General features: G+C 38.5%; 1 protein-coding gene across 1 annotated transcript in view; it reads left to right on the forward strand.

The window, feature by feature from the left end:
• MS4A13 (membrane-spanning 4-domains, subfamily A, member 13) overlaps window positions 1–22,267 on the forward strand; it is a 63,420-nt gene extending 41,153 nt beyond the window's left edge. Inside the window, exons 7-8 of the mRNA XM_005860456.1 lie at window positions 21,174–21,264; window positions 21,964–22,267. Of these exons, the coding sequence (XP_005860518.1) occupies window positions 21,174–21,264; window positions 21,964–22,267 (395 nt within the window). The remainder of the gene's footprint in view (window positions 1–21,173; window positions 21,265–21,963) is intronic.
• The last annotated feature ends 1,373 nt before the right edge of the window (window positions 22,268–23,640 follow it).

Genomic DNA, 23,640 nt, shown 5'->3' on the forward strand with positions numbered 1-23,640 from the left:
GAGTGGTTAGGGGTGATCAGGCAGGCAGAGTGGTTAGGGGTGATCAGGCAGGCAGGGGAGCAGTTAGGGGAGATCAGGCAGGCAGGCAGGCGAGTGGTTAGGGGCAATCAGGCAGGCAGGCAAGTGAGCGGTTAGGAGCCAGTGGTCCTGGATTGCTAGAGGGATGTCCGACTGCCAGTTTAGGCCCAATCCCGCTGTGGGGTTGGGCCTAAAGTGGCAGGCGGACAACCCCCAAGGAGTCCCAGATTACAAGAGGGTGAGAAGGACCCCGTCTCATGCACAAATTTTGTGCACTGAGCTTCTAGTACAGTGATGGCGAACCTATGACATGCAAACTCAGAGGTGACATGCAAACTCAGTTTTTTGGTTTATTTTTCTTTGTTAAATGGCATTTAAATTAATAAAATAAATGTCAAAAATATACATCTTTGTTTTACTATGGTTGCAAATATCAAAAAATTTCTATATGTGACACGGCACCAGAGTTAAGTTAGGGTTTTTCAAAATGCTGACACGCCGAGCTCAAAAGGTTCGCCACTGTTCTAGTATCTTAAATAATAGTCTGGTTAAAAACCAGGTTGCCATTGTAAAAATTACCACATATATTTATATTTTTGATATGATCAAGTCATATTTAAAATTATTTGAGATTTTTTTAACTCAAATAATTTTTGGAGACTAGTATTTCCTCTATTAATATATGTTTTAATTTTATTCAAGCAACATTTATTTATTATTTAATCTGTGTTATCATTTTTCTAGATGTGAGAATTAAAAGCAATTAAATAATATGTTACTTAATCTCAACAAATTTACAGTTCAGACTAGGAAACATTCTTCTTCTTCTTTTTTTTAATCCTCACCTGAGGATATTTTTCTATTACTTTTAGATAGAGTGGAAGCCAGGTGGGAAGAGAAACATCAATGTGAGAGAGATACATCAATTGGTTATCTCCCGCACGCACCGGGTTGGGGATCAAGCCTGCAACTGAGGTACATGCCCTTGACTGGGAATGGAACATAGGACCCTTTGGTGTGCAGGCCAATACTCTAACCACTGTGCAAACCGACCAGAGCTATTCTTTTTTTTTTTTTTTTTAAGTGTTTACATTCTTTTAAGTGCCAGACAAATTATGGGGGAGAGGTGAGAAAAGGCCTTTAAAAGTATTTCTGGTTGAGATAATAACATGGATGTTATTCACAATCGAGAATGTTTTCACCCAGGCCAGAGTAGCTCAGTTGGTTTAGCATCATCCTGAAAACAACCATTTGATCTCTCTCTCTCTCTCTCTTTCCCCCCTCTTTCTTTGTCTAAGCATGTCCTCAGGTGAGGATTAAAAAAAAAAAGAATGTTTTAATTACTATGCTTTCATTTCTCAACCCTTCAAAATACCTTCTGTGTTTTCAATTATTTTTATGGGACCTTCATAAAAACGTTAGCTCTGGTTCTTATGTTGTCAATATAATGTGTGTACCTATTTCCAACATGAATAGTAAGTAAAACATTATAATCTGTAATCCTTGCATGGGGTAATTAAAAGGTCAAATCAAAATTTTACTTAAAGACAAAATTCTAAGTTTTGCTACTTAGCATTAGACAATTCCAGAAGAAAATTGCTGACAGTGAATCAAATTTGGTATGTTAGCTTCTATATTAATTCTTTAAATTATCTAGTGAGTTAGAGGCTATTGTTATTCTATTTTTATTTTTAATGGTTAAATAAAACATACATCCAGCCCTAACTGGTTTGGCTCAGTGGATAGAGCGTTGGCCTGCGGACTGAAGGGTCCGGGTTCAATTCCGGTCAAGGGCATGTACCTTGGTTGCAGGCACATCCCCAGTAGGGGGTGTGCAGGAGGCAGCTGATCGATGTTTCTCTCTCTTCGATGTTTCTAACTCTCTATCCCTCTCCCTTCTTCTCTGTAAAAAAACCAATAAAATATATTTTTAAAAAAATAAAATAAAATGAAAAATACATCCAGGTACACTGGTCCTTGAAAAAATAAAGATTTCTCCTCTGTGAGTGCTTGCATTTTCTCTTTCTGGGCAACTCTTTCCTTCAGTTTTCAAGACTCTGGTCACTCTTGTCCTATGAGCTTAGCTTTCATGTTACTTTCTTAAGAGGTCTCCTTTGATCCTATTGAAAATGGCCCCCATGTGTTCTTTTACATATCACTAACCCTTGCCTGACAAATATAAATGTTCGAATAGAGAAAACTGGAATATAATAAATCTGTTATACCCCATAAAATCAGGGTTAGTCTGACTGCTATGACTTTCTGAGAGTAATAGTTTAGGCTTCCCTTCTCCTTTCCAAATATTGCTTGAGATTTTCTCTTGGACAGTTATAACTAGGAACCATCCAAGGAAAGAAATTCTGGTAAACATAGTTCTGAGCCTTAGGTAGGAGTAGACTGTAAATAATTCAGGGAATTGCTTTATATGTAACTGTTACAACAGCAACACAGTAATACAACTACATAGAAAATATTAACCCCCACTTTACCAATGAAAAAAGCAAAACTAAAACATAGCTTAAGTAATTTCCCTTAGAGTCCCATAAAACACAAAGTGCAAAGAATTCAAATACAGATCCTTCTGATCCCAAAATGCTATTTAGTGTTGGCCCCATTTTTCTGAGTATAGAACATTCCTTCTTTCTACTACTAAAAAATAGTTTTTTTTTAATGCTGTGGGTATTCCATGCATGCATAAAAATTTCATCAGTGAAAAAAGAAATTTATAATACACCATAACTGCCATCTTTCTACAAGTTTTAGGAAATGTTGGCGGTCTCAGAACAAGCTACTCATGGAAGACATTATGTGATTCTTATATTTAAATATGCAAGAGGAACCTGAAAAGTTTTCTGAATGTTTTATTTTAATAAAATATTTTAACATTATATTAAAAGTATTCACATGTGAAATCAGCAAAATATAACATTGTCTAGGAGTAAACTTATTAACTGGATATATTTTCTTATCATTCACATATGGGCTAAATAAATTATAATCAACAAAAATTAATTATAATTTGACACTCCTTTTGTCCCACAAAGTGACCTCAAGGTTTCCCTAGGTTTCATTTCCAATACATCTGTTATATTAGTGATCAGAGATTTCATGCCTTTTCCTATCTCTGTACTAGAGAACCATTGAATTATTTCTTAGATGATTTTCTCAATGATCCTGCTAAAGCATTAAGATGATATTCTTCATATTACAATATTCCAGAATTCTCTTATTCTTTATGCATTCCTATAAATGTAATGCATGGTATTAATCAATCTGAATTTTATTTCCAGTTTCTTTTCTCAGGACTCCTTACAATAATGTTAGAGAAGAATCGGACACAGATCTTGGTAAGTCAGAATGTTTGTAGCAACTCTAGAGATAAGTTTTATTTGCCAAAAGAAACAGAGTTAATAAGGAGGTAGTATTGTCTCTTGGTCACTAGAAATATAATCAAATTTTTGGAGGGTAAATTTTTAAAATATAAGAAATTTAAGTTTCTACTGCATTTTTTCACCCCAAAAAGGATACACTCCAATTACTGAAATCTTTGTTATATTTTATTAGCCATAAAAATCATTCAGGATGTATGAAGTTAATCATGGAGTTAAATTTCTAGATGTTATATTATTTAATGCAAATTAAAATGTTGGTTATGACATGTAAATTTGGATATCTTGAAATGACCCAGTATCCTTTATTACCTTCTTTCTTCCTTCTTCATATGTCTAGAAACTTTTGATTGTATTGTGGGCAATGGGTGTGAGATATTGTAGATATTATGTTGATTCCCTTTTAGAGAGTATTCAGTTTTATGTTGAGAGGTAGTAAAGTGGAAGAATAAGTAATTAGAATAGTTTTGAACATTAATGCTAGAAGATTGATTTTTAGAATGGCAGAGTAAGCAACTCCATGGGCTCATCCTTCCACAAAGCAAGGGAAATATCAGCAAAATAACTAAAATTCATGATTTCGGAACACTGGAAATTAAACAAACTTCACAGAAAGATCCCCTAATCTGGTCCACAGCTACCTCAACATCCAAAGTGCCAAACCCATACCTACTCCACCCTGAGGCTTGCTCCTTGTGTGCCTAAGGGTAGTGAAAGATTGAGCTTCAGTAGACAGGGAATGCCAACAGAAAACAGGCCATGGTTTACAGAAGGGAGAAATCACAAACTTGAGATATAGCATCACCTTTGGGAGTTTGATCTCTGGTCAGGGCACATGCAAGAATCAACCAATGAATACACAAATAAGTGGAACAACAAATCAATGTTTATCTATCTATCTATCTATCTATCTATCTATCATCTATCTAAATCTCTTCCTCTCTATCTCTCAAATCAATAAATAAAAATAAATAAATAAAATATTTTAAAGAAGAAAGAAAGAAAGGTTTCCAGCAGCCTATCTGGTGAGTTGCAAGATCAAGAGAAGACATACAAGCCCTAGCAGGTTGCTCAATGGATAGAGCGGTGGCCTGTAAACCAAAGGGTTCAATTCCAGTCTAGGGCATGTACCTTGGTCGCAGGCTCCTCTCCGGCTCGGGCCCTGATCAGGGCTCGTGCAGGAGGCAACCAATTGATATGTTTCTCTCACATCGATGTTTCTCTCTGTCTTTTCCTCTCTTTGCTCCTCTCCCTAAAAATCAATGGAAAAATATACTCAGGTGAGGATTAACACACACAAAAAGAGAGAAGACATACAAGCTAAAGAATTCGGCCACAAGAGGGAGCAAGAAGCATGGAACAAGTGTACCTATGCAAAGTAGGAGAAAGCCCCAGCTACAAAAAGGATCTCCTATCTGAAAACAACTAGTAAAGATTGGAGGAGATGAGTGCTTTTCCAAATGTGAAAATAACAACGCAAAACTTCAAGGAACATGAAGAATTAAGGAACTGTAACATCATTAAAATCTCACAATAGACTTCCAGTAACTTAACCAAAAAATATGGGATTCTGTGATTTACCTGATAAAGAATTCAAGATAGTTGTTTTGTTGAGGAAATTCAATGAGCCAAAAGAAAACACAGAAAGACAATTCAATAAAATCAGAAAAACAATACCTAAACAAAATGAGAAATTTAACAAAGACATATAAATCATAAAAAAGAACCCAAAAGAAAAGCAGGAGCTGAAGAATTGACGAGATGAAATGAAAAATGCAAGAGAACATCAACAACCATATCTACCAAACAGAAGTTAAAATCAGTGAGTTAGAGGCTAGGAATTTTTAAATACCTAAGTCAAAGGAAAACAAAGAAAAAAAGGAAACTAAACCTATGTGATCAATAGGACACCATCAAAAGAACAATATCAGAAGTACTAGAGTTTGAGAGGCAGAAGGAGACAGATAGCTGATAATACTATTGTGTGTGTATCATATATGTATACTAAAATTAGACTAAATGTTCAGAAACCATTATCTGAACTTTTTAGTTCTTTTAGAAAAAAGCCTAGAACTCTTAATAAAGATTAATAGTTAATACTTTACAGTGAATATAATAAAGTAACAAGTATTATTTCTTAAAATAATATTTATATATTCTCTACTTTTAAACATTACTAAAAAAGTAACTTTGTAGTAGATGGCAGGGAGAAGTTTATGCCATGCTTCACACTTTTTTTACCACCATATCTGGCTTTTACATAGTGCTCTTCATGTTTTTTTTTTATTTTTAATCGCCTTATTGACACATAATTGATATACAATAAACAACAGGCTTAAAAAATTTCAAGTATACTATCTGATACATCATTAACACAATCAAATAACGATCATCAATCGTGAAATAACCATCACTCTCAAAGTTTCCTTGTGCCCTTGATAATCCAGGCAACACTTATCTGTTTCTTGTCACTATAAATTAGTTTGTTTTTTAGAATGTTATATTAATGTAATTATACATTTCCTAGCATTTTATATAAATAGAATCACAAAGAAGTATACACTCTTTTTTTATCTGACTTCTTTTATTCAGCATGATTATTTCAAGATTAATCCATGCATACCAATAATTCCTGCTTATTTCTGAGTCATATGCCATTGTATGCATATGCCACAATTTGTTTATCTAGTCACCTGTTGATGGAATTTGCAATGTTTCCAGTTTTGAGCTCTTACAAATAAAGCTACCATGAACATTCTCCTACTAGTTTTAGTATAGACATATGCTTTTATTTTTCTTCGATAAATACCTGAGTCATATGTATGCTTAACTTCTTGAGAACCTATCAAATTGTTTTGCAAAGCAGTGTACCCACAGGTTATGAGTGTTCCAGTTCCTCCATACTTTTACTTGTACACTGCACTCCAACACACCCCAACCTAGACCAGGAACCAGAATAAGTGCTCTGCTTGTCGTATTCAGAAAAGCCTTTGCCAATAAAACTCCATGCTGCACAGAAGAACTGTTGCAAGTGGCCTTATGGATTCATTTCCTCAATAAAGGTGGCTCTTCTTTGAAATAAAAATTTATTATGGTATAATCATTTGTACATGTAATTGGAAATTCATCATTTTAAAGATTGCATTACATTTATATACTATAACTTACTAAACAATACTGTTGGATGTTTAGGTTATAAGAGTGAATTAATGAACATTTTATGTTAATGGGATTGTCTTTCTTTAAGGGATATTTGTCCCAAAAGAATAAGCTGAGATTACTGTACAACAATGAGTAACAATTTAGATAAACATATGATGTATCCAGTGAGGTAGGTTTCAGAATCCAGTAGTTGAATTTTTCATATTTATTATCTAATTCATATAAGATAGAATTTCATCAGTGCAAATGACAACAGGAAGTATAAGGGAAGGATTTTTCCAATAGCAATATCATAGGACTTACCACCTCTCTGACCTCATATGGACGAAGTGTGATTATGCAGTGACATTATATATACACATTTGTCTGGAGTATATAGCCTGACAAGAGTGGCCTGAAAACAGAGTAGGCACCTCCAGCAACAGTAAAGCCCCACCACCTTTAAGATAAAATCCTAAATATCTATCTAGATAGCACCTATCTCTCCAAAAAAAAAAAAAATTCCCTACAATCTCCTCCTTGCACTCTAAAATGAACCATAGTAAACTTCTGGGATATTAGCACTCTGGTACTCTGACCATGAATGGCACTATGAATTTGCCTATAATGTTAACATTTTTAACACTGTATTTACTTTTAATAAATATTTATTTGTTCTCCTCAATAGTCTGAAAGCCCCTTGAGTGCAGAGTCCATTTCTTTTCTGCCTCCTTATCTAATAATGCAGAACATAGTTTGCATGGTACAGAATAGACTTTTAATGATTATTTGTCAGTGAAGGACAAAAGACATGCATGCTACATCAAAAGTTTTATTTTCTCCAAAATTGTTCCGTCCTATTGGAATCCTGCAGTTCTGACAGTTGACCTTGCAATTCTGAAATGATCAGAATTTATATAAATCTTCTACTGGAATATATTTACCAGTGATGCATGTGGGTAACTTTCAGTGACCAGGTGGTTCTTTTGTTCTATTCCAGGTGTCCTATGCTATAGCAGTGAATATCATGAGTGCCTGCATTGCAGTGATTGGTCTACTTTTACTATCACTTGAGTTTATCGCATCCAATTTAAATTCAGATGCTGTTATTTGGCCTCAGGTAAACACCAGATTTCTATGAGAATTTCATCACAATTTTTAAAATATTTTTTCAGTGATATTTAGAGAGGAAGGGAGAGGGATAGAAAGACAGAAACACCAATGAGAGAGGAACATGCATGCACCCCTACTGGGGATCAAGCGCACAAGCTGGGCATGTGCCCTGACCAAGAATCAAACCAATTGAACCTCTTGTTTCTTAGGTTGATCCTCAACTGTTAAGCCACACTGAGAGGGCTCAAATTTAGAATTACATTTTAAATGAGTGATCAAAATATTTAAGTATTATGCAAGATATGCCAATGAACTTCATCATTAGGTTACTCTTTGGCACATGCACCTACTACAAATGTAGTTCAAACCACAGGTTACATTCCTAAAGCTAGGATCACCCAAAACCTCAAGTACCCAAATGGAGTATATTATAAATATTAATAGATGTATTTTGAGTGAGTTAGCATTAGATTCAAATCTAGCCCACCGGATAACCAAGATATTTTTATAATAGTTCTATTGTTTCCAGGTACCTATATGTCTGAAGCCAGTCTTCCCAGGCCTTAAAAGATCAAGTTTATTATAGCAAGATTAGATCTTTAAAGAAGGAAATAGTATCCTTATGTACTTGTGGTACCCAGGGATTTATGTTCAATGTCAGAGATATAGTCTGCAGGCAAAATAAAGCTGAACTCTGTACATGGATGTAACTTGGAATGCATGTGTACTCAGTTCTGTATGCACATGACGGTGGATATTTTTGCACCCCCTGCTTTGTGTGTTTGTCTATCAGCAGGTCTATGTGAGTCTGTTTAAGTGTACTTATGTTTATGCTTCAGTATGTGTGTATACCTGTGTTTCTGTGAATGTGGGACTGTGGACATATGTGCACCTATCTATATAGATTTGTTGGTACAGAGAGAAGAAACCAGAAGGGCAAGGAGATGACAGTCAGTGCTAAGCAAGTTGGGTAGGAATTAAAGCCATAGGTTCCAAAGCCTTTTCTATGGATTCCACTTCTTATATCCCATCTGCCCATGGCTTGCCAGAGGTCAAAATAGCTGGTCTCAAATCAAGACCTAAAAACCAACTTTTCTGAATTGAGGATGTCACCTGTATTTAAGTTCCTAGCCTAAATCAGAAAGCTCTCCTTACTTCAATATGTTGGTTTGCATTTTGCTGAATTTTCTTCTTTCTGCGTAGCTTTGAATAGGATTTTATAGCAAGTGGGATTGCAAATTTACTCAGGGAATAATTTATATCTCTGATTCAATTAAATGAATAAGCTTTAAAATGTTAAGCTACTTGCTCAGGATCCACAGGGCTACGCAGAACATTTATCCTAATTGAGCATGGTCCAAATTCCAAGTTATTTCACTACACAAAATTAAAATCAAACAGAAATCAATTAAATGGCACTTCAAAGAACCATCTTTTTGCTGTAGGGGTGCTAATATTTTATGTCACATACCCTGAAGGACACCTTTAAGTGAAATCTTAAATACATATGTTAGATATTACTTAAAATTATATTTGTACAATAGGAATGCCACCTTTTACTGAATTGGAGTATAATTATAGTCTTAACTCTTTCATTTATCTAATTCATCTCTTGAACAACCAATGTTCATATTAGCAAGGAATTCAAGATCTTCATCTCGAGGCCCTTTTCCTGTTAAACCTATCATTTATTCAGAACATTGAGAATCAAAGGTTCAGCATTGACTTCAAATCTGCAGTTGAGCCCTAACCGGTTTGGCTCAGTGGATAGAGCTTCGGCCTGTGAACTGAAGGGTCCCAGGTTTGATTCTGATCAAGAGCATGTACCTTGGTTGCAGGCTCCTCCCCAGCCTGGGCCCTGGTCAGGGAACATGCAGGAGGCAACCAATCAATGTGTTTCTCTCACATTGATATTTCTCTCCATCTTTCCCTCTCTCTTCCACTCTCTCTAAAAATCAATGGAAAGGTATCTTTGGATGATGATTTTTAAAAAATAAAAAATAAAATCTCTAGTTGATATAACCCTGGAGCATCTCAACGGTCCACCAACATGCCCAACTTCCATTGTCCTGGCTTCAGTTTCCATTAAGTGATATCAATATTGAAAACTGATCCAGAGAGTCTATGGTGGCCTTGTCACAAAAGCGCTTTGGTCCTTCAGGGTTGGGTTTCCAAATATTGCAGATTTTGTATTCTTATTCCCAATCCAAGGATCCTGCAAGGATATGTGTCTATTGGGGCAATCCTGAGAGGAAACCACCTACCCTCAGGACACATAAACCTAGGGCACAGACTCAAACTTCCTCTTCCTTCGCTGTGAATTCCCCTTTGGGTTCTTTTCTAACAACAGACTTAAGTTTGAACATCTCTCTGTTAAGTAATAAGTTCTATAACACTGAACCTCAAGTGTATCTCCATTCCATCTTCTTCAGAGGTTCATTGGACTCAAAGAAAATTTGCTGACCATATCCACAATAAGAAAACACAGACAATGACGTTCATTAACCATTTGGCAGAAATTTATCAGTTTATAATCTTCCTCAATAATTGTTAGTTAACATTATTATCAACAGAAATATATATAAGTAACCATAGTTGTTGAGGGTGGGAAATATATTGGGCAATTTTTTTCTTTTCTATTTTTTTTTTACCTTCCTGCAATTTTATATACCTTTATTTTTAAAGTGTTAACATATAAAGATATAAGGAATGTACATTTTATTTTTGGAAACAGAGAAGTGGTAAAATGCTTTCACAGTATTTGTTCATATTCATCACCTTGGAGTTGATTGTCTCATGTATCGTGACCAATTGGGTATGCAAAGCAAAACATGGAAGATAATAAAGATGTGGTGAGTATCTCATATCTCCCTTGGTGAATCAGAAGATATTGTGTTCTATTATGAACCCTGTTTGAAGAATTAGGTTTTTATAAGAATTAAGTATAAAGTCGTCTGTAAACTCTGATTAGAAGTAGCTAAAAACACTCTGCACTAGCTATTGTGCACTACAATAATTTCTATACAATTGAAGGTAAATGATTTGCCCTAGACAAAGGTGTTTTATATTACAGGATATTTTTATGTTTACACCTCATGAGAGAATAAAATAGAAGATATATGACTTTCTGACACAGGCCTGTTCAATTCAACAGATAATTCCCCTGGAGGGGAGGGGGAACTGTAGAGGTTGTTAAAAGGCACAGGAATATGGAAATGCTGAAGTCTCATACCTTTAATTCTCAAATTTTGAGAGAACAAGTTGAACATCAAAAATTTGGGACATTTGGTGTTTTCAGAAACCAAGATTTTTGAATAGGTAACTAAGAAGTTGGAAAGATGGTAAAAATCATTTCAATGAAGTTATTTTCCCTTCCTCCTATTTCAAAAAACTTTATCTCCAATTGACCTCAACATCACTGAAGCAGAAAACTTTGATGAAAAATACACCTGCTTTTCCTCCCCAGTACCCACAAAACAGCCTCAGCTTTAAGAATTAGTACAATCATAAGAACTGCTTAGAAGGAGTATAAAATTAACATGAAGCAGAGAGTGACTTGTCCATATAGCCCAGACCAGAAACAGAGGGAGATTTAGGAAAGAATAAGAATGCCTAGGACTCTTAGCGTAGGAAAAGGAAAAGGAAAGTTGAGAGAAAAGAGGGAAGGAGCTGCTGACAGATCCTGTTCTCAAATATTGCTGGTTCTAGAACTTCATACGTACTTGGGTGAAGCCATCGCTATCCTGATATTTTCCTCCACTTCAAGCATCTAGTAGGAATAGGCACTGAAACTCATTCATACTAAACTACAAATGACTGAGATGAAGTCAACCATTGCTCTGATAGGAGAATGGAAATAAGAGCAAAATGCTTAAATAATGTGAAGAAATGGAAGAGACCAAAGGAAACTTTGGGTCTAAGCTATGAGGTGAGGCAAAAATGATATGGATAAGTCCTAGCATGTAAAACCCAAGACTGTCAGATTTTATCCCTAGCAAAATGTGATTTTTTCCAAATGTAAGGTGATAGAAATTATACACCAGAATATAGAAAAGCTTCCTCAAATGATGTGTTTCTTAGGATCTCAAAAACTAGCAATGGAGCCCTGGCTGGTTGCTCAATGGTTAGATCATCAGCCTATGGACCAAAAGGTCCCAGGTTCAATTCCCAGCCAAGGGCACGTACCTCGGTTGCAGGTTCACTCCCCAGCCTCCTGGTAGGAATGCATGTGGAAGGCAACCAGTGGATGTGTCTCTCAACGTGGATGTTTCTCTTTCTCTCTCTTCCCCATTCTTTCTTCCCTCCCTTCCACTCTCTCTAAAAAAGCAATGGATTCTACACTCTGATTGTGGAATCTCAGAGGGAAGGTGGAGGTGGGTGGGAAGAGATCAATCAAAGAACTTGTATGCATGTATGCATAACCATGGACACAGACAATAGGCTGGTGATGGCCTGAGGAGAGTTGTGGGGGCAGGCAAGAAGGGGTCAATGGTGGGCACACAAGGAAAAATAGGACCTCTGGTGAGAATTAACAACAACAACAAACTAGCAATGGAGAGAAAAAAATCAGAAAATTTATAGAAAGGCAATCAGTGATCCAGATATCAGGCTTTCAATACCTTAATTTCTCAGGAATTACATCTAGCATGCACATTTTTAAAAGAAAATGCCTTTTGCAGTACAAATGGAGATGCAGTTTCTGAGTATCAAGAGAAAGTAGACAATCCAAAGGAAAAATTTTTCTGAAATTCCTTCTCCAATATTAATTTTATCAAATTAATTCAAAATAGAGAGTATTTAAACAAAGCAATCTACAGATTAAGATGGTGAACTAAACAAGGCATATTTATGGAATGGTAAGTAAATTAATGAGCTGTGGGGGATGAGTGATGGAAATGGGGGTTAAGAAACTAGATTGGGGCTAAATTATTGCATAAATGAATGTCATGCTCTAATTTCAGGCTTTCATGCTGTAAATGTTGCCTATATAAACTTTAATTGTGGGAGATGGAGAAAACAAGAACATAATTTAAATACATTTAGATTATATCTAAAGGATTGTCAGATTTTTCCCATTTCAAAGTGCTTCTCAGCTCCCTGGCCAGGGTATTCAGGTCCCAGTGATTCCACTTCTGGGAATTTATCTGAAGAAACCCAAAGCACTAATTTGAAAGAACATATGCACCCTACATTCATTGTAGCATTATTTACAATAGTCAAGATTTGGAAGCAACCCAAGTGTGTGCCCATCAGTAGGTGAGCAGATAAAACAGCTATGGTACACTTACACAATGGAATACTACTCGGCCATAAAAAAGAAGAAAATTTTACTCTATGACAATATGGATGGACCTGAAGAACATTACGCTAAGTGAAAACCATATGTTCTCATATGATCAATCTGTGATTTGGGATCTATCTATTCATATAGCATTGTCTTTGGCTTTCAACCCAAGGAGGAAGGAAGGAAGGAAGGAAGGAAGGAAGGAAGGAAGGAAGGAAGGTTAGAAAAAAAATGGCTAAGAGGCTTCTTGCCAGGGTTGGGTGGTGATAAGAAATAAATATGGAGCAATACTGCTTTAACATGTGACTATATCATATTTTATCAATCATACTGAAATCCTATTACATGATGAACTGCAAAGAAAAGGAAGGAAGGAAGGGAGGAAGGAAGGAAGGAAAGGAAAGGAGGGAGGGAGGGAAAGAAGGAGGGGGGAGGGAGAGATGAAGGAAGAATGGGAGGGAGGCAGGGAGGGAGGAAGAAAGGGAGAGGAGGGGCAAAGAAAAGAAACTATAAAATATCAAAAGCACATGGCTTAAATTTTAAAATCTCAATGATGAACATATTCCTATTAGCAATCTTTCCAAAATTCTACCCAAAATCCTATAGTTCTTTATTTTAGAGTGTATTAATGATCAATTTACTAACACCAAACTTACCTCAGGTACATGGAAGAATGTGATCCTTTTCCTACATATGAAAGAACCATCATGACCTCACTCAAAAGGGAAATTTTAGTGGCAAATGAAGAACTTCACTTTGTTCAAGAGGCTTCTGTGAAAAATGCATATTAAGTCCATCTCAGTATTTCCTTTCCCTCATTTCATTAATAAAAATTTAAATGAATAAATATAGTTATTATTTTCTATGTGGGGAGGTGAGCATTAATTTTTCTCAAGTTAAATCTGGTCAGCCTAAATTAAGGGATTCTTCCATTCAAGAGAAATTCTAAGTTTGGGTACACATATTTTTGGAGTGGGATTAAGATTTAAATATGGATAGGGTGATATACTAAATGCTGACTCAAGGCAATCATGAAAATTAGCACAAATTATAAACAGTCCCATTGCCTGTGGCGGCCTCTCTGCAGATTAGCTCTAAACACAATTTCTAATGTTTCTTTCTTTTTACATACTAGGGGCCCAGTGCACGAATTCATGCTCCTTGAAAGGAACTGTGGGCCACAGTGGGCACAGGTGCAGGTCTCTGCCCATCCTCCAAGCCCCCGCCCAGCCCCTCCTGCCACGCCCCTGATTCTCAGTCTGCCAAGAGCCCTGCTCCCACGCGCTGATGGCACCGGCCCCCTCGCACTCACTGACAGTGCGGAGCAATTGGAGCGGGTGCAAGCAGTGGCTGCTGCCCCAATTGCCACTCTGGTGCCAGCAGCAGGTGTTAATAGGGCTAGCACTGGCAGCAGGTGTGAGCGCTGCAGCAGGTGTGAGCACCGGGCTGGTCTGTGGCTCACGGGAGCAAAGAATTTTCAGTAACCACCAGAGGCTCGCCCTAATGACAGCGACCTGCACCCTGCCTTGGTCTGGCGCCCCTGCTCACCTGCTCCATTATCCTGCAGAGGCCAATGCCCGCCATGTTCCACACTCTGCCGCCTGCTGCCGTCACCTGCCATGTTCCACACGTGCCCCCTGGTGGTCAATGCATGTTATAGCGACCGGTTTTTCGGTTGTTCCGCCATTCGGTCTATTTGCAAATTAGGATTTTATATATATATATATAAATTGTTAAAATTTGCATAGCTTTCCTAGTGAAGAAGGTATATTTAATATCCATATACTATTGAGACTATACTAATGAATGTCTCCTGTATTCTAGTTTTTCTAGAAAGTTCAATTCCCAAACTTTTTGCCCACAATTTTACTCTATGATTTTTCATATTGTGAATTTTAAAAACATTTTAGGTACATTGTCTGGTTACAAATTCTTTGTTATGTTTGTAAGGACTCTTCTCTGTTTTCAATTTTTTTTCTTCGCTCTCCACACTCAACTCTCACTTTCCTCACTCCATGAACAATTGTTCCATCCTATATAATGAAACCCTAATATGCAAATCAACTGAACGGCCAGTCACTATGATGCGCACTGACCACCAGGGAGTAGACGCTCAATGAAGGTGCTGCCCCCTGGTGGTCAGTGAGCTCCCACAGGGAGAGTGCCACTCAGTCAGAAGCCGGACTCACAGCTGGCAAACGCAGCAATGGTGGTGGGAGCCTCTCCCACCGCCACGGCAGCACTAAGGAGCAGCAAGCTGAGCAGTAAGGAGCAGTGAGCAGGTGGGCAGTAAGGAGCAAGGGGTCCCGAACTGCAAGAGCCCTGGACTGCGAGAGGGATGTCTGACTGCTGGCTTAGGCCTGATCCCCTCTCAGTGTGTGAATTTCATGCACCAGGCCTCTGGTTGTATATGATGTGCATATTTTTAAGTGTCCCCAAAATATGCACAGCATTCTATTGTAGGGATGTATTTGTAATTCATGTAAACTACACATACACATATATGTACACATATTTTTTCCCCTCTCAGCAGTAAGTTTTCAAACAAAAATGCAATTATACTGACTTTTATATCTACTTATCTAGTAATTTTATTTCCTCATGTGGAGCTGACCTCATGTGTCATGTTCTTCCTTTTAGCCTGAAGAACACACAGGGAGGACCTCTGGAGGCTGGTGTTGGGCCAGGAGCAAAGTCTGGCCTCAGACCACCCATCTGGCAGGCCTGCTAGAAACAAATTCTCTCAAATTTTATATGCCTAGAAATGTCTAATTTCTCCTTCATTTCTAACTACAAAAATTATTTTTTTCAATTAAATCTTTATTGTTCAGATCATTACAGTTGTTCCTCTTTTTTTCCCCCATAGCTCCCCTCCACTTAGTCCCCACCCCACCCTCTGCCCTTACCCCCACCACTGTCCTCATCCATAGGTGTATGATTTTTGTCCAGTCTCTTCCTGCACCCCCACACCCCTTTCCCCCCGTGAATAGTCAGTCTTCTTCTTCCTCTTCTTAAAGGATACCTTTCAGCATTTCATATAATACTGGTTTGGTGGTGATGAACTTCTTTAGCTTTTCCTTATCTGTGAAGCTCTTTATCTGACCTTCAATTCTGAATGATAGCTTTGCTGGATAAAGTAATCTTGGTTGTAGGTTCTTGCTATTCATCACCTTGAATATTTCTTGCCACTCCCTTCTGGCCTGCATGGTTTCTGTTGAGAAATCAGCTGACAATCTTATGGGTACTCTCTTGTAGGTAACTAACTGTTTTTCTCTTGCTGCTTTTAAGATTCTCTCTTTGTCTTTTGCTCTTGGCATTTTAATTATGATGTGTCTTGGTGTGGTCCTCTTTGGATTCCTTTTGTTTGGGGTTCTCTGCGCTTCCTGGACTTGTGAGTCTATTTCTTTCACCAGGGAAAAGTTTTCACAGGGGAAGTTTTCTGTCATTATTTCTTCAAACAGGTTTTCAATATCTTGCTCTCTCTCATCTTCTGGCACCCCTATAATTCGGATGTTGGTACGCTTGAAGCTGTCCCAGAGGCTCCTTACACTATCTTCGTATTTTTGGATTCTTTTTTCATTTTGCTTTTCCGGTTGGGTGTTTCTCGCTTCTTCGCATTTCGAATCTTTGACTTGATTCTTGCGCTCCTCTGGTCTGCTATTGGGTGTAATATTCTTTATTTCAGACCATGTATGCTTAATTTCTAGTTGTTTCTTTATCATAGCATCGAGGGTCTCATTAGTTTTCGTGAAGCTCTCCAAAAGTTTATGGCAAGCCCTCAAAATTGCGGTTTTTAGCTCTATATCCTCCATTTCTGTCATGTTTTTTTGTCTCCGCATTTTTTATGCTTTCTTGGTGCACCCCCTAGTGGTCTTTGTGCGCAGTCTTGTTCTAGTTAAGCCTTGATTGTTGTAGTTAATACTAGAGGGATTTGACCACCAGGCCGACTGGCTGTGTGAATCAGCTGTGTCTGCCGCGGAAAACTTCTGTCCTCTGGGGAGGTGCTAATCTAGCCTTTGCCTGAGGCGATCCGGCAAATGGCTCTGCGCAGGGCTTGGGCGGGGCGGGATCAACAGGGCGGGTGGAGGGAGCAGTTATGGCCGCTCTCAGTCCCGTTCCCAGAGGCTCTGCTTCTCAGAACCCCAGGAACCGCTGCAAACCTCGGAGCGAAAGCTACCTTCCAACTGATGCCAGACAATCCCGCTTCTCCCGTTTGAGTCCGAGTCCCCAGCGATTCGCCCAGATCTGGGGCTCAGAGTCTGAGACTCCCTCCTGATTGAAAACGACAACCGCGCCCTCAGCCACCAGCCCGCTTTGCGCGCGCACCTCCGCACCTGAGTATTTTCCACACTGCGCCTCCTCTGAGCCTCGGTGTGCTGTTATTTTTCCTTCTAGTTGAAGAGTCTCTCCTCAGCCAGCCTTCCTGTGGTTCTGGGTGAGCCAGGTCTTTCATATGCAAAAGCCTCTGCTCACAGCTTGGGTGGGGCGGAGTCTCAGGGGATCAACAGGGTGGAGCAAGCAGCTATGGCTGCTCCTCAGTCCTACCCTAAGAGGCCCTGCGTCTCAGTGTCCCAGTAATCTCGGCAAGCACCTCTGAGAGAAAGCCGCCCTCGAGTTCGGACCGATGCCAGAGACTCACCCGGGTCCCCAGAGACTCACCTGGAACTGGAGTTCAGAGCATTCGGGAGCTTGAGACTCCCTCCCGACTGAAAAAGACAACTGTGTCCTCAGTTGCCAGCCCTTTTTGCGCGCGCCTCCGTACCTCTGCACTTTACTTCCGCACCTCCTCTGAGTCTCAGTGTGCTTTTCTCTTCCCTTCTAGTTGTAGAATTTCCACTCAGCCAGCCTTCCTGTGGTTCTGGATGATGTCCGTTTTGTCTTTTAGTTGTATTTTTGAAGTGGTTGTGCAAGGCAGTAATTTCCGGTGTTTACCTATGCCGCCATCTTGGTTTCTCTCTGTCCAAAAATGATTTTTATACTTTTTCATCACTTTAAAGCTATCATGCCATTGTCTTTTGACCTCAATGCTTTATGATAAATTAGCTGTTAATCTTGCTGAGGATTCCTTGAATATAACTTGCTTTTCTATTCCTCTTTATAGATATTTTTCTCTATAGGTAGCTTTTCATATTTTAACTTCAATGTATCTAGATATGGGTTCTTTTAAGTTTATTTAACTTGGAATTTGTTTAGCTTCTTGGATTAATATTTTTTATCAAATTTGAAAAAAAATTGTCTATTTTTTTCTCAAGTACTCTTTATGCCCCTTTCCTGTCCTTGTCATTTTCTCCTTATGACTCTGTTGTTATGCTGAATAGTATCCCACAGATCACTGAGATTCTGTTCACTTTTCTTCATTACTTTTGTTTCTTTTCACCAAACTGGATAATCTTAATTAGCCTAACTTCGAGTTTTTGAATTCTTTCTTCTGACAGCTCAAATCGGCTATTGAGCCCCTCTGGTGAGTTTTTTATTTTAGTTATTATACTTTAGAGTTTCTATTTAGTTCTATATTTATAATTTAAGTCTCTTTAATATTGTTTGATTCCAGTCAAGGGCACATTTGATTCTTTAGCAAACTATAATTTTCTTTAGCATTTTCAATATATCTGTTATAGCTTATTTAAAGTCAATGTCTGCTAGGCTTATCATCTGAGTTTCCTCTGGGACATTTTCCATTAATGTCCCTTTTCCCCTGTGTATATTATCCTGTTTCTTTGTATGTCTTAACATTTTTTTTATTAAAACTGGACATTCTACATAATATAATGAGGCAACTTTAGAAATCAGTTTTTATTAGAATTCCAACATTTGTTTTTGCTGTTTGTTTAGTGATTTCCCTAGACTAATCTGAAAAAAAAAATCTATATTCTTTGTCATGTGCAGTCACTTTAACTTAGTGTTAAGCTAAGAATTGGAGTGAGTTGTACATAAGTGGCTTGAGCCTACAAGTTTCTTACCCCTTGCTGAAGGGATCTATAGGTATGTCAGGGCCTTTAACACTTGAAAAGTTTGAAACTCGGTCTTAGCCTTTTCTTCTGGCTCACAAGGAAACTCTCGAGCAGCCAGAGATTAAGACCAGAGTCTCCTCAGGTCTTTCCTTGGCATGTGCACATGTTTGAGATCTACTAGATATCGAGGAATATGTCAGAACTTTACAGAGCCCTAATGGATATATCATTCCCTAGATTTTCACTTTAAGGTTTTTGTCCAGCCTCTTTTCTGCTGGCATTACTACTGATATTACTTCCTTAGGTAGCTGGCAGCTACAATTTTTAAAAACCCACCTATCAGATTCCACAAACACCCTGTAATTGGGCTTTTCTCAGTGAGTGAGCTCTGAGTCAGGTCAAATAAAGAATAAGGCTTTTCCAAAGAGCTGACATACTGGTCAAACGGTGACAATTCTCTGAGATGAAGCCTTTTGGGGGGAATTCTGAATCTGTTCTGAGCCTTCCAGTGGCTGCTTGCTATGCTACTGGTTTTCAGTCACCATCATTCTGAGGCTATGGTTTCAAAGACTACCAGGATGATGTGGTGGGGGTGGGGTGGAAATAGGGCAAGTTAAAACACCACAAAGGTTGTTGCCAAAAGTCAGCCATTTTTCTTGTATGAACACTTCTCAGATTGTTGCAAGTTTTTGGTTAAGGTATAGAATTCTAAAAAGTTGACTTTGACATTTTTCCCCCCAATGTCCTCATTGCTTTTAATGGAGGCGCAGATTTTTGGTGGTCTTTATTTTACCATTCCAGAATGCTTTTCCCTTTTGTGTTTTTTTTACACAAACTTATTTTTGGAGAACCAAATAATTGGAGGAGGAAGGAGGTTATTCTTTTCAGAAGAATACCAGACAATAAATTAAGAAGAAATAGTATTAAGAAAACCACAATTCCCCTAGCCCCGTGGTCGGCAAACTGCGGCTTGCGAGCCACATGCGGCTCTTTGGCCCCTTGAGTGTGGCTCTTCCTAAGCCTTAGGAGTACCCTAATTAAGTTAATAACAATGTACCTACCTATATAATTTAAGTTTAAAAAATTTGGCTCTCAAAAGAAATTTCAATCGTTGTACTGTTGATATTTGGCTCTGTTGACTAATGAGTTTGCCGACCACTGCCCTAGCCGGTTTGGCTCAGTGGATAGAGATTCAGTCTGTGGACTGAAGGGTTCCGGGTTTGATTCCAGTCAAGGGCACATACCCCAGTTACAGGATCCCAGCTCTGGTTGAGGGCATGTGGGAGGCAACCAATCGATGTGTCTCTCTCACATCGGTGTTTCTCTCTGCCTCTCCCTTTCCCTTCCACTCTCTCTAAAAATCAATGGAAATCCTTGAGTGAGGATTAATTAAAAAAAAAAAAGAAATGAAAAGAAAACCACAAAATGTGGAATCTCCAATGGCATGGATCTACGTCAAGAACATCAATGGATTCTAAAATTCATTAGAAAAAAAGTTCACGAGAAAGTGTGTAATGTGTAGATCAATACAAAACCTAAATTCACTGTGCAGTTTTAATATCACTGAAACAGGCAAACTAGTCAACAAGTGCCTCCCGATGTGATACAAAAGGAATTATACAGTTCTGACCATGGGAGCATTTTGCCAGAAAATCTGAACCTAAATCTAATCAAGCTTCTATTATGACCACTAGTTTGCAGGAAATATGGAAAATAGAGAAACAATTTAAGTAATACCACACAGAAGCAATTCTTGACTTCATAATGTGGGAAATTACAAGGGACAAATGACCTATACACTCTTCTCACTAAACACATGACATTCTAAAAAGGAAGAAGACAAAATGTTTTAAAAGCTTAATACATAAAGCAACCAAATGTAGTAAGTGGATCTTACTTGAATAGTGACTCCAACCAACCAACTGCAAAAAGACATTTCTGAGACAAGAGGAAATTTGAATATGGATTGGGTTATTAGATAAGATCAAGAAACTATTGTTAATTTTATTACATTTAATAATGATATTGTTTAAAAAAACTCTTCTCTTAGAATACTGTTGAAGCTGTTAGAACACATACCAAAATACTTACAGGTAAAATGATACATTAGTCCAGTCAAAAATAATCAAGGAGAAGGATAATTGATGAAAGAAGATTGCAAAGCATAATCGATGAGGCTAAGTGATGTCTACATGGGATCTATCATATTTTTTCTGCTGTTGGAAGTGTTTCATGATAAGTTAAACATAAAACTTTCAATAGTATCTCATCTCACAGGTAAAGCCAAAGTCCTGACAAGGCCTTACATGATCTGGCTTCCTCTCCTCATTCCCAGCTCCACCACACCCTCCTCCTTCAGCACCTTCAGGTACTGTCCTGCATCTCCTCTACCCAGATAACCACAAGGTTCTCTCCTTCACCTTCTCTTTGATCAAATGCCTTCTTTCCAGGGAGGACTTTCCTGACTGTCCTCATTTCCATTTTCATCTACTCACATACCCTATCCCCTTCCATACTCAATTTTTCTCCTTTTGTCACTCTTAACATACAATACATTTTCTTTATGGTTCTTGTTTATTATTGATTTCCCCCTTTCTAATATAAGCCCCCAGATGGACAGGGTATTTCATGTGTTTGCTTCACTGCTGAATCACCAGCCTTGAGAACAATGCCTGGCACACACTGGCACTCAATGATAATGTATTGAAGTAATTAACTGGCAAAACACCAAACACACAAGAGCTCAACAAACATAATTACCACTCATAATTAGCCCTGTGATACAAATAATTTAACAACTCATCAGACTTTGTAGTCATTCATTTGTTCCTACTGATGTGTTGGGACAGTTAAACACTGAGTATGAAAAGTAGACTCTCAGCTTCAGCATGAAGGATGTTCATCCCTGATTGTAACAGTGGAACGTTAGTTTTCAATCTTCTGTGCCATGAGCTTTGTGAAGTAGCTGTGCTGGTATTATCTCTACAAAAGAATAAACTGAGGACCAAAGAGGCTGCAGAAGATTGCTGGTTGAACAGGGCTTCTGATGATGACCCTTCTTCCCAAGGGCTCAGAGAAGACGTAAAGTGAGGGATGGGACTGCCACTGGATCAGCCAGTACTGTCAAGCACAACCTCTTCCCCCTGCGTGTGCCCAGATACAAGGACAATATGATGCTAACACCACCAGGAAAAGGCAACATCTCTGCCAGCCCACTGCTCCACATTCGTCCTGGGAGCCTGCCTACTCAGTTGAACTGCGGGGCTCCCACCGAGCCCCAGGTGTTCCACTGCGCGGAAGATGTCCGCGTGGGGCTCCTGGCACTGAGCCTCCAGCATTCTTCGCTACAACTGCAGCGTTGGACCGCGTGAGCGGGAGGTGAGGGGCACCATCACCCAGGAAGCAGCGCCCACCTGGATACCCTGGCTGCGAGGCCATGTCGCAGCCCTGAACCAAGGGTGCCAGTTATGACTTTATGCGCCTTTGGATCTACACATGAGTGTAGGAAACCCTGGCCAGATTGTCACTGGTGTTAGGACCAGGAGGGGGGGCGGGGAAGAGGAGCAGGGGCTCCCAACAAACCCCTAGTCTCAGTGCTTCCCAGGGCTTACAGTTGGGAAGAACTCCAATTAATACATCGTGCTTTTTACTTCTTTCAATACCCCTTCTTCCAATGTGTGTTTTCAGTAACTGACCTGTTTACACATACAGCATCCTCTCAGATAAAGGTATGTTGGTGTTTTACAGAAGGAAAACATAGGAGTATAGTGACTTGGGAATCCCAGGGTCATGGTGCAAGTAGTGGCAATACTGATTCTTGCCTTCCATCTTTATATATTTCTATATTTTTTTTATGATTTAGAAGATGTGTGTTAGATTTTGCAATAGAGAATATATGAACGGAAATGTATATTCTTTTTTCTCTTTAAAAGTTTTTTTTACTTAAGATAGCTGGTATACAACCTTATTTTTGTTATATTAGTTTCAGGTGTACAGTTTAGTGGTGCAGCATTTTTATACCTTAGAGTGTGATCACCCCACTAATTCTAGTCATCATCTCTCACCATGTAAACTTAATACAATAGTATTGACTATTTTCCCCTTCCATGAAAACTCATATTCTTGATGGTTGATATTCAAGAACGATGAGTTAAGAGTTCCTCTGATTGTATATTCCCTTTCCTAGGTGAGTTTGCAAGCATTGCTTGTGAGAGTCTTTAATGGTGATTAAGTAAATTCTGCTGCTGCCAATATGGAACAGTCCAGTGAGAGTTCCTCATGCAAGTGGCTCTTCTGGGAATCACTTCCTGCAATGCAGGTGGACTGCCCATAGAAATTCAGTTTGACCCTCAACCTCAAAACCAGTTTCTTTTCTCTACCCAAGACTTCTTAGATTGATTGAGCAAGGAGCTATCAAATTCCAACCATTCACAAAATACGTTATTAGAGCCAGACAATGCAATACTGTGTGAGGTTTTACAGCAGCAAAGATATATATGGGAAGGTGCTTGAAAACATGAGTGTAATATCACATGGTAGTGGAAAGTCAGTGGTCAGGAATGTATGGGATGCTAAGAAAGTGGAGATCAAATCATAACAGCACTAATAGCACTAATAAGTCACACAAAGAAATGTGCACTGGGGCCTGATGGAACCAGGAGCCATCAAAAGGTTTTAAGTAATTTCCACATTTGATCCCTAGTTTAGAAATGCCACTTTGGTCATAGTATAGCTTCTGAATTTA

Source organism: Myotis brandtii, unplaced genomic scaffold (genome assembly GCF_000412655.1).
Source record: "Myotis brandtii unplaced genomic scaffold, ASM41265v1 scaffold1341, whole genome shotgun sequence".
NCBI classification, from domain to species: Eukaryota; Metazoa; Chordata; class Mammalia; order Chiroptera; family Vespertilionidae; genus Myotis; species Myotis brandtii.